Raw genomic sequence first — 14,985 nt, 5'->3', positions numbered from 1 at the left:
TGAATGCAGCTGCTCCGCCATGGAAACCCATTCCATTAAGCTCCCGCTGCACAGTTTCTGTGCTTATATTAATACTAGTTGAAGTTCGGATTGCTTTAGCTATGGAATTAGCAGAGCATTGGAGACTCTAACGCACCATGTGCCTTAGCAGTCATTGACCCTGTTCTGTGATTTTTTTTTACGTGGTCTTCCGTTTCGTGACTGAGTTTCTGTTGTTCCTATATGCTTACACTGTCTAATAATATCACTTACATGTGACCGTGGCATATCCAGCAGGGACGAAATTTCATGAACAGTCTTATTGCAAAGGTGGCATCCTATCACAGTATCATGCTTAAAGTCACTGAGCTCTTCATAATGACCCATTTTGCATCACAAATGTTTGTAAATGGAGACTGCATGGCTAAGAGCTTGATTTTATACACCTCTGGCAACGGGTCTGATTGAAACACCTCAATTCAATAATTAACAGGTGTGGCCAAATACTTTTGTCTCTATAGTGTACTTAAAATACTATACTTGCTTATTCTCTCAAAATGTTTAGGAGACTCCTGGCAGAGTAGGCTGTCCTGCTTAATTTTCTTCTAAAGTGTTCGGAGCCTTGATGACATGATTCAATGCAAATTGTGTCATCGTAGCTATGCCTGCGCTGTGTGATGATGCAAATCTCTTTGTTGTACACGATTGGGACAGGGCCATGATGACACAAATATTGTTGTCACGCCCCAGCACTATTTCCTTGTACCTCCCCTCCTGGATTTCCCAGGGTGGAAAGTAGGCAAGCATGCTTAAGTAAACCCTTGTTCTCTATTGTCTAATATATACTAGCAACAAAGTCATGTAATTGGTTTACCTTTTTGACATTACCAGTTCCATTGTAATCACCTGGGGACCAATGCAATCACCTTATGAAGAACACTGATAACATTTGCATTGACTATTTTACAAGATGGCAGCTGTTAAATGCATATGAAGACAATTCAATTGTGATGCCATGCTGACATTCTTCACACTGCTTTTACTAACAAGAACAGGACTGTACTGATCATCCCAGGGGATAGTTAATATGATTGGGTAATCCAGCACCATGAGTCTCAGTCAAAGACTGCTAGCGCAGTTTAATTAGGGCAAGTACTCCTTATAAACATTTTGGGGTGCTCCCGCTGATATAGTTTCAGAGTGTCCTGTAGTGCAGGGTCCCCGCTCATGTTATCCAGGATCACAGGAGAGCTGGCAAATCTTAGCCCGGGGGGCAAGGCTGGACTCAGCAGCACATTAGGTGCATTTTAAAGGAAAAATGTAGGTGGCCCAGAGACCTAGCCCTCTATGGGACCGGCGAGGGGGCAGGTGCCCCCCACCCCAGCATGCCACTGTCCAGGATTAAGGTATTATTAGTTTCCCTTTGACATCATATGCTACAACAGCATGTTTACGCTACTCATGGACTACACTCCTTTACATGTTTATAGAAATTTAAGAGTGATTGCATGGTTGTGAATTTGAAAATAACCATTGCATGTAAAGTCAATAAACTAATTATGTGCTATAAGGGTTTCATGTTCTCCACAGCTTCTGATTTTTAAAGATATATTTGCCACTGTTCCTAATATTGGTTTAACAAGCAAAAAAACATAATATTTACAGCATTTCTAATATGCTTGAAAACCTGGCATCCACATAGCAAGAAACTCTTTTAAGTTAGAGCCGTAGATACCACATGACCTACTAAGGTGACATAAATCGAATGAATTTTGTGTCTCTACCAGCATATTTAATGGGTTTTTGTTTCTACTTGTGCTTTATTTTTTGCACTGTTTGTTTCAGTGTATTGATTCATACTTTTGATGTTTAACACCTACAGAGATGAAAATAGACTTAAAAGATTCTTCTTTACAAGAGCACAGCATATGCTAACACATGCACAGAATTTCATTAGACTTACTAAATGTAACTTCTTTAGACTCTGCAAACACTGTCTTGTAAAAGTTTATATTCTTGGAATCCACAATTCTTCACAGTTATTTTTAATAAATAATACATATCTAAAAAGGCATTTTATTAAGCTTACGTAGTATGTAAATTAAAAGTGTAAGGTATTTGTGTAAACTTAATGCCGTAAGCTCAGCATAATGTAAAATGTAATGTTGAGCTTTATGTATCGTTTTAGTTTGTGTTTATGGTATAATAAATGGGGGTAATGTTTATTGTAAGGAATTGGAGTCTTGGGGGTAAATGTATCAAGCTGAGAGTTTTCCAGCGGGTTTGAAAAGTGGAGATGTTGCCTATAGCAACCAATGAGATTCTAGCTATCACTTTGTAGAATGTACTAAATAAATGATAGCTAGAATCTGATTGGTTTTTCAAACCCGCCAGAAAACTCTCAGCTTGATACATTTACCTCTTGGTATGTCATATATTCTAATGGGTTTGGGGACAGAGGTACTACGAGAGGGGCGGGGTGAGTATAAAATAACTTGGGAGCCTGGCAATCCTGATCATTGGGTAGGCAGATGGGGCTTCAGCAGGGGCTCCCTCCTCCTAGTCAGTGCACAATCACTGGCATTGTGTTGCATCTGCATGTGCAAGTTGAGGGGGAGGGAGTGCATGAGCTCCTGTAGGTGCACGCTCAGCCTAACATGTGCCCCCCAGGCCACCTGCAGTCCAGCAAGCCTTCACTTGCAGCCCACAGCTCTATGCCACCCCTCTGACTTAATTTCTTCTCTATATCATAAAGCAGTGAATAAGACTGAACTTGATAGAAGCAGCCAAATCACAATGCTCAATACAAAGAGGACATGCAGCAAGGATTCCAGCCTTTTTTTTTACCAGTGGAGAGCAATGAAAAAATTGTTGTGACAAAAAACATGCAGGCATGGTTTGGCGGGTGGGGTACGAGTCGCCTATGCTGGTAAATCCGACGCTTAGGACACCTACAAAAGAAAAAACGATTTCAGAAGACAACAACAAAAATATCCACAAACTTACCTGATCAGCGACTGTCCAGATATCCGATCGTAGCAGGATACTAACAGGAGCTACTTCCGAATGCACAGGTTTCCGGCAGTAGTGCCTGACGTCAGTAAGCCCTTAATTCATTTTTATTTAAAGCGGCAATGTCGGGACCCCTCTCAACAGTTAACCTACGTGGTCACGAGATTGCCGCTTTAAATAAAAATTCATTAAGGGCTTACTGACATCAGGCACTACTGCCGGACATCTGTGCATTCGAAAGAAGCTCCAGTCAGTGTTCTGGTACGATCGGATATCTGGACAGTCGCTGATCATGTAAGTCTGTGTATATTTTTGTCATTGTCTTCTGAAATCATTTTTCTTTTGTAGGTGTCCTAAGCGGCGGATTTACCAGCATTGGTGAAGAGACTACCACCAAGTCTGGCTAATGTTGGTATTGTTTATAAAGCCAATGAAATATATGAAAAATTATTATGTCAAAGAGCTATATTCAAATACAGCACCTACCAGCCCCATGTGACTAATTTTCAAAGCAGAGGCTATTCTAGTGACCTCTATACAGTAAAGCATTCTAGTGACAGTTTATAATACACAGAACCAACCGTGGGTCGGTGGTACTGACATTCCCGATGCTGTAACTTCCGACAACAGGTACAGCGACATCTTTACACCAAATGTTTAGGTCACCTACAAACTATTAATTCCGAATGTTTAAAAAACTTAATTGCAGTAAACTCGATTGATTGAACAGGCCGGCAGCACATAATGACGCGCCTGTGAATGCCGACAGTAATATTACTACACTTAAGGGGGAAGTTATGCAATTGTTTAAGGCTACATACTGTAAGCCTTACTAATAAACATTGAACAGACGGCACCTCTTTTAACTCCCCCCCTTAAGTGTACTAATATTACTGTTGCCGTACACAGGCACGTCTTTATGTGATGCCACTGGAACTCTTGTCGGCAGTTATAGCATCGGAAATGTAGTACCCAAACCCCCCTGGGTGCACTTGCTATTGGTCCCTGAGGTCCCGCAGGAGAACCTACACAGACCTGGAGTCCAGGCATTATCTCCCAACTTTATCTTTGTTCTCTAAAAAGAGCATTGTGGACTGGAGTCCTCTTCTCAGGACAGCTGCACATGCTCATTGAGTGCAGGCACCAGCCGCATATGCTCAGAAGATTCTCATTTCAGACCAGAGCAATAAGCCAGGAGTATACATTAGCCCCTCTCTGCTCTTTTCAGATCAGAGCAGAACGCCCTGGAAGATGCATTGCACAGAGCATTCTATTGTTTAATAAACATTACATAGAACATTCTAGTGTGATGTGTACTGAATCAGAGTCAGGATTCAGGGCTAATCAAGAGTGACGCTGGCCGACCATAGGAGAGGAGTCTAATGAGCTCCCTGGTATTCACCAAGAACCGCAGCAAGGCGGGATGAACTTAGCTGCTGAGAGCTTGCAGGTGGCAGACCACTGGCAAGCCCCAAGATGTAGAACTGCCGATGGAGGTAGAGACTGGTGTGTAGGATGTGCAAATAAGAAATGAGCCAAATCGGACAGACTGGTCCGAGTACACAATCTGGCAGAGAGGTACTAAATCAGGAGGCGGAAATGGGATCAGCCGGGTCTGTTACAAGATCTGACAGCGAGGTACAGAATCAAGAGGCAGTATCTGGGTCAAAATGAGCCAGGTCTGGTACACAATCTGGCAGCATGGTGTAGAATCAGGAGGCAGAATCTAGGTTACAACGAGCTGGGTCTGGTACACAGAAATACAGACAAGCACAATGCAGAGGGTAGTCAAACAAGCTTGGAGTCGGTACACAGGAAAGGGAGAGCAGAGGTTGTCAGCCGAGCAGAGGGTCTGGTGTACAGGAATCAATCAAGGATACAGGGAGACGCAAGGCAAGAACATAGGAGCCGGAGTCGGGATGCATACAAGATGCTCTGACACACAGAGATTCAAATCCCCCGCCCCTATATGCGGTCACATGACTGCCGATACCCAGAAGCACCGTCCGCGATACCGAGAGCGCGAACGATGTTGGAGCAAGGGAAAGTAAGTTCGTAACAATATGCAATTAATCAGCTTATATTGCAATCCTCATCTAATTCATTAGGGAGAAATTTTATTCAAGAACACCAATAATTTAAGTATACTATAGACAGAAACAAGTGGTCTACCTTTAGCTTCAGCTCTGAAGTTTAGTCTTCCTTGATTTTTACAGTCAGACAACCATTGTAGATGCATGGTGTGCCAGAAGACGGACCTTATATATATCGGGTTAGGGTTACATTCCCCTGGGGTTAAACAGCTGCACTTCAAACACTTCAGTCAGTTAAATCAAACTAGTCCAGTGTTTTGGTTCAACTAGCTTCAGCTAGATTTATTCTACAGGCATAAAGATAAAGAAACAGAAGCAAAAGTCCTAGCATGTCCGGCTTCTAACTTAACACACAGGAACACCCTCTCTCATGTGAAGAACCTTGTGTCCCACACACATACAAAATATAGAACTTACTGGTCACCATTTGCAGTGTCTCTCATGAGGCATCCAACCTCCTCCAGGTCTGAGAGGCTGATTGCAGCTTTTTACCAGAACTACGCAGGTGCAACTCCTGATTACCAACAGAGTGAACTACAACATACTCTGGTAAATTGGAAGACCCGGAATGGGCCTTAGGAATGGCGATCACACTTCTATCTCCATTCATACCCCAGGGACCCTTATACCGGCTCTTCCTGTAGCCGAACACACTCTTTGGGAAGCACCCTCCCAGACAAAATCAGTATCCCTGTGTTTTAAAGCATACAAGACAGAAAGCCTGGGACATATAGCTCTGCCATTCACAACTTCTTCTGCCACTATATATATATATATATATATATATATATATATATATATATACATACAAGTTAACCCGTGCATGATACTCATGCATTCTAGTCAAATCAAGCTACTTAAGGTGTTAAAAAGGTTCTTGTCATGCATTTGGGCCATAGCCCAGGCCTCAACCACCAACCACTCCCCACTGTCACCCCCGACAACCACCAACCACTCCCAACTGTCACTTCTCCTTCAAGAAATATATATATATTTTTTTAAAATCTTTATAAACACTTTTAACAATTAACAAATTAAATTAACAAATTAAAAACATCTTAGTATACCAAATTTCAGCCCTTTCTGAATTTATTTTTCCATACACACTAAGAATTTAGTAGGTCAGTGTATAACTCCGCCCAGCAGGTGGCACTGCAGCTTGGTTTTATTTTTTCCACACACAGACAGACTCACACGCCACTAGACATTTATATTATAGATATGTGTGTGTGTGTGTGTGTGTGTGTGTGTGTGTACAACATTTGCAATGTCTGTATAGGGAGTGCCATTATTTAATAACTGGGGCCTGGGTTCATAAATGCACCTATGTATGTACCCAAATGTAAAAAATTGTTTTTATTTTTTTTTGTGGGTAGAAGAGGTGTACTTTAGGCGGGTAATGGTTGGTGTTTAGCTAGGGGCTGCAGAGCATTTTCCCCCTTCACCTCTGAGGTAGTGGAAGCCAGATATAAACAAATTTGTTCAATGGGGCATTTCTGCTTCTTCCAGGTGTGTTTTATTCATGCACACTTTAATCAATGTAATAAAAACATATAAAAGTAGCGCAGTAACATTACATTATAATAATAAATAATAATCATACTAATAATAATAATAATAATAAAGACCCAATGTCCCCTCACCCTCATGTTTATTTAAGACAGACATAAATAGGCTAGGCTTAGGAAAAATCAAAAAATGTAAGTAACTTACGGACATCTAAAGTGTTAGTAGGGTGGGTCACTACATAATTTGCTCTTTGTAAATAACCCTGACTGTAGTAAAGATATGGGAGGGGTTTCAGATGTCTATTATGGAATGGGGGGAGGGCTAAAGTTTCTAACAGAACTGTAGATGAGACTGGCGTAACGCTGCATAATGTATTTTTCTTTCATGGTTCATATCTGAATTTTTTTATTTTTGGGGCAATGCTGGTCCTTTAATAACTATAGTGAATTAAGTTGTAATGTAGCACATGTCTAAAACCTGTAGGGGATATGTGTTGCAGAGACAAAAGGTAATAAGTGTAAAAGAGTAGGAATAAACATATGAAACATTGTACTTTGGGCACGATACAACTGTATTTCAGACAATTGTCTTTGTAAATATGGTAAGTACACATTTTTGTGTCTTTTAGATCAAAAAGGTGATAAACCATTTTAAGATAATTTTTAAGCCTCACTACTTAAAAAAATGATTATTCAGTAAATCTACTCTGACCTGTATATAGCTAAATGTTTATACACATTCTGCAATCAAACAATAAACCTCTAAATCAGATATGTATTTGCCGACATTTTTAAATGATTTCCAGAGATCTTTAGGGCTGTTACATATACGAGGTGGCCAGTAGTAGACTTGAAGCCCCATCATAACATTTTCACTGAACATGGGTTAAATATGTTTTTGCAACAGTTCAAATACTTCATTCAATAGATATTGTAGAGCCTATATAATAAAAACGAGAATTACATCTTATATACAATATAATGGAAAGAGTGGGCAGTAAGGACATTTTCAGACACAAACATTTCTAAAAAAGGATCTTTACAATCTGGAAATACTATACTATAGTCTATGCCTTTGTGCTATGTTCAGTTTTTAGTAGTCATTAAATAGAACAAATGTACTAGTTTACAGCCTTTATAGAAGAAACACTAAACTTGCCTTTCTAAAGTCCGAGGACAGTTTACTAGGTAGTTGCCTGAGACGAACAGTTTAGCTGTACTTGTCCTAGGTAATGCCTATTTAAGGAGAATAGCTGGGTTATCGCCAGCAGTACCCCTTTGATGTATAGTTTTCAGTGGTAATAAGGCTTCTCACCCTATAATTAATATGCCCCTTTATTCGTAGAGATGGTGCACCATACATTACAGTAAAATCTGCTGATTGGATGAGCTGATGTGAGTAAATGTATGGTAGTAAACCCATTTTTTAAGATAAACATTGAAAAGTTTAAACTTTTAAAAAAACAATCGTCATTTTTAACCACCATAGTCATTTGTAACAATTCTGTAAATACTGTAAATTGATTAAATGTACATTAAAATCTGTTTGAATCATGAATTAAATCCCTGGAAGTCAGACTACTGGCCCAAAATCATGATTCCTCCTATGAACTGAAACTGAAAATATCTACAACACACCGAGGAGCGAAATTCATGCAGTCAAAAAAATTACAACCTTGTTTCTTAATACAAATATGGTGACCTTTCTCCACTTCAACATAAAAGCTGTGTATTTATTTTAATTTAAAAGCTGTGTGGTTATATTTATTTTAAGATTTATATTTTAAATGACTGGTATATAAAGACATGCTGCAGTCCTCATGTTCAGTGATAGAATACCGGCAACGTACTTCTGTTATGCATATTTGTAATGTTTTGTGCAAGAGGATGCAATCAGAATATCCAAACACTTTGAGTATCTCTGGAAGAACATAAAGGGCTAAAATATCTCAGAGCTGCTTGAAATGAAAATGCTTTTTAAAAAAAAATGATTGTTTTGTGTTACACAGACAAAGCGATCAGCAACATCTACTCCTATCGATGCAGCTCTATATATTTTCCCTATGCTTCAAGCCACACACAGAAGACAGATGTAATCCACCCTAGATTTGAATTTCTTAAAAGAATTTTAGAGAAGTGTAAAATGAGCCAAAGAAAAGCACCTGCTTTGCTTTTTCACAATAGAATTTCTTGAAGGATTAACGTTCAGAGGCCAAGCTGTTAAGGTGATTTCTTGTGTTTAAGATGCATGCAGTACACCAAATCCTTTCCCCCTACTTATCAAAGATATGTCACATCATACCGAAGCTCAGGAGACTATATTTCTCATTTCATAGGCCACGGAACAGCTCTCACAAATTTGGTTGGCAGTTCTTTCCAAAGAATGTGTGATCAAAGAAAGATATTCAAAGCATTTTCTATAAAATATTGTTATATTCATTGAATAATACCTTGTTTCATTGTTACAATGTGTGGCCCTGATCAAATTCCTTCAGCTGTAAAATGTGTGATTCTCTAGTCTTTTTATCTTGTGTGTGTATGATTTCTTAAGACTTATCTATCAATGACACTCTTGAAGATTTTTGGGTACATGACCATGTAAAAAACTCTTTTGTTAAAGTAACATTTCAACTTTAGTCACAGTAAAATATACTTTTAAAAGAAGTTTACCCATTTGCCAGTGATAAATTTAGGTAGTATTGTAATGAATGCATTTTTATCCATTTAGATTCTCTATTTTCTTCTGTTTTCTACATACAACAATCTAATGTAGACCTCCCACCCAGTAGGTGGTGCTGTTTGGCAATTGTCTAAGCGAGCTACTAGTGCGTTTTATTGATTTTCCCGTTTCAGTAATGTCAATTTCACGAATATTGTTGAATATTTGTAAACAGTCTAATAAATCATACAATATTTCCTCAAGAAATTGCTAAACCAGCTAACATTAATCATAAATGTCTTGTTGCAGAAATGTGAGAAACTGGAAAATAATTTCGATGACATCAAACATACGACTCTTGGTGAGCGAGGAGCGCTGCGAGAAGCCATGAGGTAAGTCTTAATCACCATGGCAACAGTCATCCATGTGGTAAAGCAAAAGTCATTCTTCATTATTGGGGGAACAAATTAGTTTATTGCCACCATTCAGCTCTGTTCTCCAAGGCATTAATTTGTCACTAGATAGGCTTCCCTTGAGGCTGCATTTTGGTTTAAAGCTGCATAAATATTAAGCCTCAGTGCGCAGTAGAAAAATAAATGTTTAATTGGTTACTTGAAATGCTTAAGGTTCATGCGAATTATATTTATTCAAAACCAAAAATGAATATAAATGCTAGTATTCCACAAGGAGCATAAAAAGCACAGATTGAATAATTTAGCTTCAACCTGTATTTATTTTAAAAAAAAAAAATCTTTTACGAAACATTTTATTTTTAAATAATATGTCTGGACACTTTATTATACTGTTGCTCATTTATTGAGGGCCCAGACAGCCACTCTTGGATGGAAGAAGCAAATGTGTGACCATGCCAACAAAAGTTTTCTATGTGTGTGCTTTAGAAACTATTATGTCTGTTGGGGGGAAATGAACAATAAAGTTGTCAACATGCATTGAGAGCGCATTTGCTGTTCCCCTAGCGCTCTGGGTCTCTGACAAACTCTGATTCCTCTACTGTGCCCAGGAGCCATTTGATTTGGCCCCCAGGCATGCAATGCAGTTGGTAAAACATAGCATTGAACAATAATTATAATTTCCCCATACTAACAGGGGAACTTCCATATTTGTGTTGTTAGGGATTCCTGGTGAAATTATTATGCCTGCCGACACAACCAGAGCAGAGGGTACAAGATTGCAGCAACATATGGTCGCTCGCAATAGTGACTTATTTCTAGTTGGCATGCCAGCTAATATAAGATAAGTTAAGATAATATAAGAGTGAAAAAGTAAAAAAAAAAAAAAATGCCTCTCTCCTGTCATCTAAAATTAGCATTACCCAAATTTCACACATTTTGTCTTATCATAGTGACTTTTGCGCATGTGTGCAAGCATAGCATATCTTACATTATTACATTTGCTTGAGAGAAACAATTTTTAAAGTGTTTTTTTTAATGTATCTGTCCTTGTTTATATCCAATTTATATAATGGCATAACGTGCCAGTATATCACACATGTGGCTTACTAAAAATGTCAAATGTCAATCCTGAACAATTAAAATTTTCATAGGGATATAATTTTAAGTCTTAAAAATAACCACATATATGGCTCAATATATTTTTTATTATGTAGCCACTATGTACTTTTCAAATAAATACAATATACTGTTATATGTGTGTAATTATTTTCCTAAAAGTCTAATGTAACACTTTTAAAGAAGCAGTAGAGGTGTATCGACTTATGTTTACTAACCTGTACTGTGTCAAAGAATGGAGGATGGAGCACAGAAGTCACTCATAATTATGTATTTATTGATTGCTGTTGATCAATAAATTTCATTATTTCTGCATATAAGTTCCTGCTGTTTTACTTTTCCTGAACTTTACCACCGGAGGAGTTACTTCCTAGAATTCCCCAACATAATGGTGCATTGAAAATTGATTATTAGTATAATTCAAACACTAATGTGCATAGTGTATTCTGTTGTGCAAACCTCAAATCCATTTGCATCCATTAGACTAACGCATATATATTTGATTTTCAATAAGAACCTATTGAGTGTTGGGTGTTGTTTTGTGGAAATCATTGGTTATTAAATGTATAACACAACAGTAGCTTATTTGGGTCTAACTTATTTGAGTGATTTTAAAGGAGAAATAATATTCCATTTCAAATGTCACATGAGCATTGGACCAGGTTGTGCTACATTGTACTTATTAATGGTAATGTACAGCTTATGCCAGGCCATTTACCTTAAATTGCTCCATCTGTATATGGCATCCTAAATAATCTTGCATTATATGGTATGTGTAATATACATTTTCACATAATTATCAAATATATTTATTTAAATTATTATACTTTTAGCAAATGTAGCATTGATCTTGCAAGTAGACAAATTTTCATTAACTTTATAGAGGATGAGCATTTTACTATTCATACATCTGGTAAGTGAATTTACCATTCCTGTTGAACAATCACGTATATCAGCTTAGACAGAGTGTTGGTACTATACAAGACTGAAGGTGAGGGAGGACCCCCTCCCCCTCAGAGGCTCATGCTCTCTTCTCAAAAGTATCGTACATAGAGATGCGTGAATCATCTGTGCTTCTTGAATGATTTGTGTATTTTCATTCAAATGAGTTGCAAATCTATAAAGAAAATGTCAAGCAAGAAATTATTTTAAAATGGACCAAATATTTTGCATCTCCTAGAATGGAAGCTCCTGAACGGATAGATATTGCCCATAATTTTGGCACCAAAATCTATTTAACAAAAAATTTAACTTCAAAAATATTGATGAGCCCCCTAGACTATGTCTTTATATACAGTAGCATTAATGTATGAAGAGATTTAGGCAGAGGTGCAACAAACAGGGCAGAGATATGATCAGAAATACCAGAACTGTGATCCTTGTGTGGAAGATATGGTCTGACTTGTTACATACTGTAGAGTAGTTTCCTTTAAGACATGCTGTCTGCTTTTTGAAAGTGTGCAAGGTGCTCTTTGTCTTTGTTTATGCATTTTACACAATTAAAACCACATGGTTGCACATTCTATTTCATTTTTTTGTGAGGTCAGCTAATCATTAAGTCAGGGCTAATGGTGAGCACATGGTTTCAAGGAGACTCTGTATAGCTGTCAAGGGACTTGTAGGCAGCTCCTTTGACCAGGATGGTAGAGATGAGCTAAAATTTAAAAACCGTTTCACAATATTTTCACCTTGTTACATATTTGGACATTTCGCCAGTGAATTTGGCCTTCAATGTTGCCAGTCCTAGTCCAACCACACAGCAGGATGTGTTGTCTGTCACCATCACAGCCCTTTAAATGCTGTGAAATGCTAATTTATAAATACACTATGGAAGGGTAACGCAAAGTACTACTCAAAGATTATATGACCAAAACTTCACACCTCTGCCAAACTCTATTTGTGCAAAATGTTGTTGCAGTTTTTCTTTGGTCAATACAACCATTGTAGTATACAGTATGTGGCCCAATCCTAATCAAAATATGATCAGAATATAACTGATCCTACAGAAAGATAACCAGGCTGCCTCATCACCCTGATCATGAGTGAAGGGTCATTGGCTGACCCTCAAATATCTGTATAATGTGTTCAATACATTAGCATTGCATTCCAATCATACTGATTGATTCAAGTCTGATCTGTGCAATATCTCCCTTGATGTAAGTGGCGAAACTGCTTATGAATCTGGTCAGATGGCAATGAGTCACAGCTGTCTGCAGTCATCAAAGGAGCTGCTGCTTAGGGGAATGCAATATTATAATTAACTGTAAATACACAATAAGGACCCTGGAGGAAGCCATGAATAAGGCCACATAAGCATATCCTTGTTCCATCTATTTGTCAGGAATATTTTGGCCAGGATCACAGAACAAATGGATAAATCTATAAAAAAAAATTACAAAAAATCCACATTTATCTTAAAAGTTAAGGATGGCTCTGATTTTTCACTTCTGGATACACCTTTTCCAAATGCACTAATTTATGAATCCGTAGTTGCTGCTTGTTTGAAGAAAGACCAGGAGAAAATAACTTTTTATATGAGCAGATTTCCAGCTTTAGTAAAAGACTCTAAGCACCTAAATGAAAATAAAATAAACTATATATGAATGATAATGAAATGTTTTGGTCCATTAGTTCTGCATGGGAAAATGTATATGAATTAATGAAATAAATAGTATTTATTATTAGCACTTTTTGCACTCCAGTAGTGTTCAGCTTAAAACTAAAAATTGCTAAATTATTTAAGGAACCCCATTAAATTTTTTAGTAACTAATGAAATCATTAGTCCTTAGTGTAAGAGCACTGCAGTGATTGCAATAAGTGCGCACTTTATAGGCATGCAAAAATAATTTAAATGTCAAGGAGATAATCATGATGTGTCTAAGCATGACTTCTTCCCATGTGTGTTGCTTTCCAGCTTCTTTGCTGGGGATTGCTTTTTGTGATGTACAGTGTACAATAGATAAATCGTATTATATAAAGGGTTTGCAGTCACTACAACAAGTTAAAAAGCTTATAGTTTATTATTGAAAATGTATGTTGTGGTTTACCCAATATCTAAAAAAATATTTTTACTTTATTTGTATTTTTAGGACTGGGTTTGCATGCGTCACATATGTTATCTATTAGATGTATAAAATAATGTGTACCTATTGCACAATGTAAGGCTTTTAAACCCCATCAACAGTTTTTATAAAAACTGCAGTCCACAGTTTATTATTTCTTATAACACACAAGCTTCTATTTTGAAACATTTGTCTTTTATGACATGATCTTTATATCCTTGTGTATTTTTCCTTCACTAATCGTTATACATTTTATGTTACAAGCTACTCCATTTGTCTACAATCGCATGATCTGAGATGCCATCCTATCTGCCCTAGGTGCATGCCTCTCTACTTTATCAGGGTGCCAGTCCAGGAGGATTTCTTAGCACACACTTGTTGACATCACCTGCTTAGGCTGTATAATGCACTCAGTCCTTGTTTCACTGAATATTTGTAGAACGAAAAATTTAACCCATTCTGCAGGGGATTGTGCTTGACCTCTTGGATTGTATTTTGAACACAATCGGCACCTCTACCTACTTTTCAGCTGCCAGCTGCAGCCAAGCAATGTGCAGCCCTACAGTTACTGGGTATGACATGCTGGCCATTCACACGTTCATTAGTTAATGGGTGGAACTATCCAGCAGAGTGCCTGATGCTGATACAAGGCCTGTACAACACTCTTTGAAACAGTGATAGAGCACAGGAGGGGCAAGTAATTTAATTGGGTCACACCCACAGATCTGGGGTCTGATAATTACACCAATAGAGATTAGGCAGGTGGGGGTGTTCTGTATTATAATGTTGCCAAATATCTAGGGTCTGATTTTGTCATCTTGCAGAGATAAGGGGGGAATTCTACACTATAATGCCACCATCTAAGGTCTGATTGATATTTGCTAAACTTCCCCTCCCTAAAAGAAAAGCCTAGATACGCCCGCGCTGTTCAGTGCCGTCAATGTCACATTTAAAATTCCTATGTTGCATAGCACTTTCTCCCTTACTGTCCTAAATTGAACATTAGTACTTCAGTTAGCCAGAAGGCAAATAACTAGATGCTTGGGGAAACTTTCTGTGCAGGAAAACTAAAACGGCATTAAATCATGGGAAAAATAGTGGAGCCTGTTGTGTTATAATATTGGCAAAAACCGCTGGCAGCG

General features: G+C 37.9%; 1 protein-coding gene across 2 annotated transcripts in view; it reads left to right on the top strand.

Moving 5' to 3' along the window:
• Nucleotides 1-14,985, top strand: part of DPYD (dihydropyrimidine dehydrogenase) — an 816,112-nt gene that overhangs the window by 114,691 nt on the left and 686,436 nt on the right. For both annotated transcript variants that reach the window (XM_075182332.1, XM_075182333.1), the window contains exon 3: nucleotides 9,561-9,643. In XM_075182332.1, coding sequence (XP_075038433.1) covers nucleotides 9,561-9,643 — 83 coding nt within the window. The remainder of the gene's footprint in view (nucleotides 1-9,560; nucleotides 9,644-14,985) is intronic.

The sequence above is a fragment of the Mixophyes fleayi genome, chromosome 8, assembly GCF_038048845.1.
Source record: "Mixophyes fleayi isolate aMixFle1 chromosome 8, aMixFle1.hap1, whole genome shotgun sequence".
NCBI lineage: Eukaryota > Metazoa > Chordata > Amphibia > Anura > Limnodynastidae > Mixophyes > Mixophyes fleayi.
The sequence above is the reverse complement of the archived record's forward strand: the minus strand, read 5'-3'. Positions and strand labels throughout refer to the sequence as shown.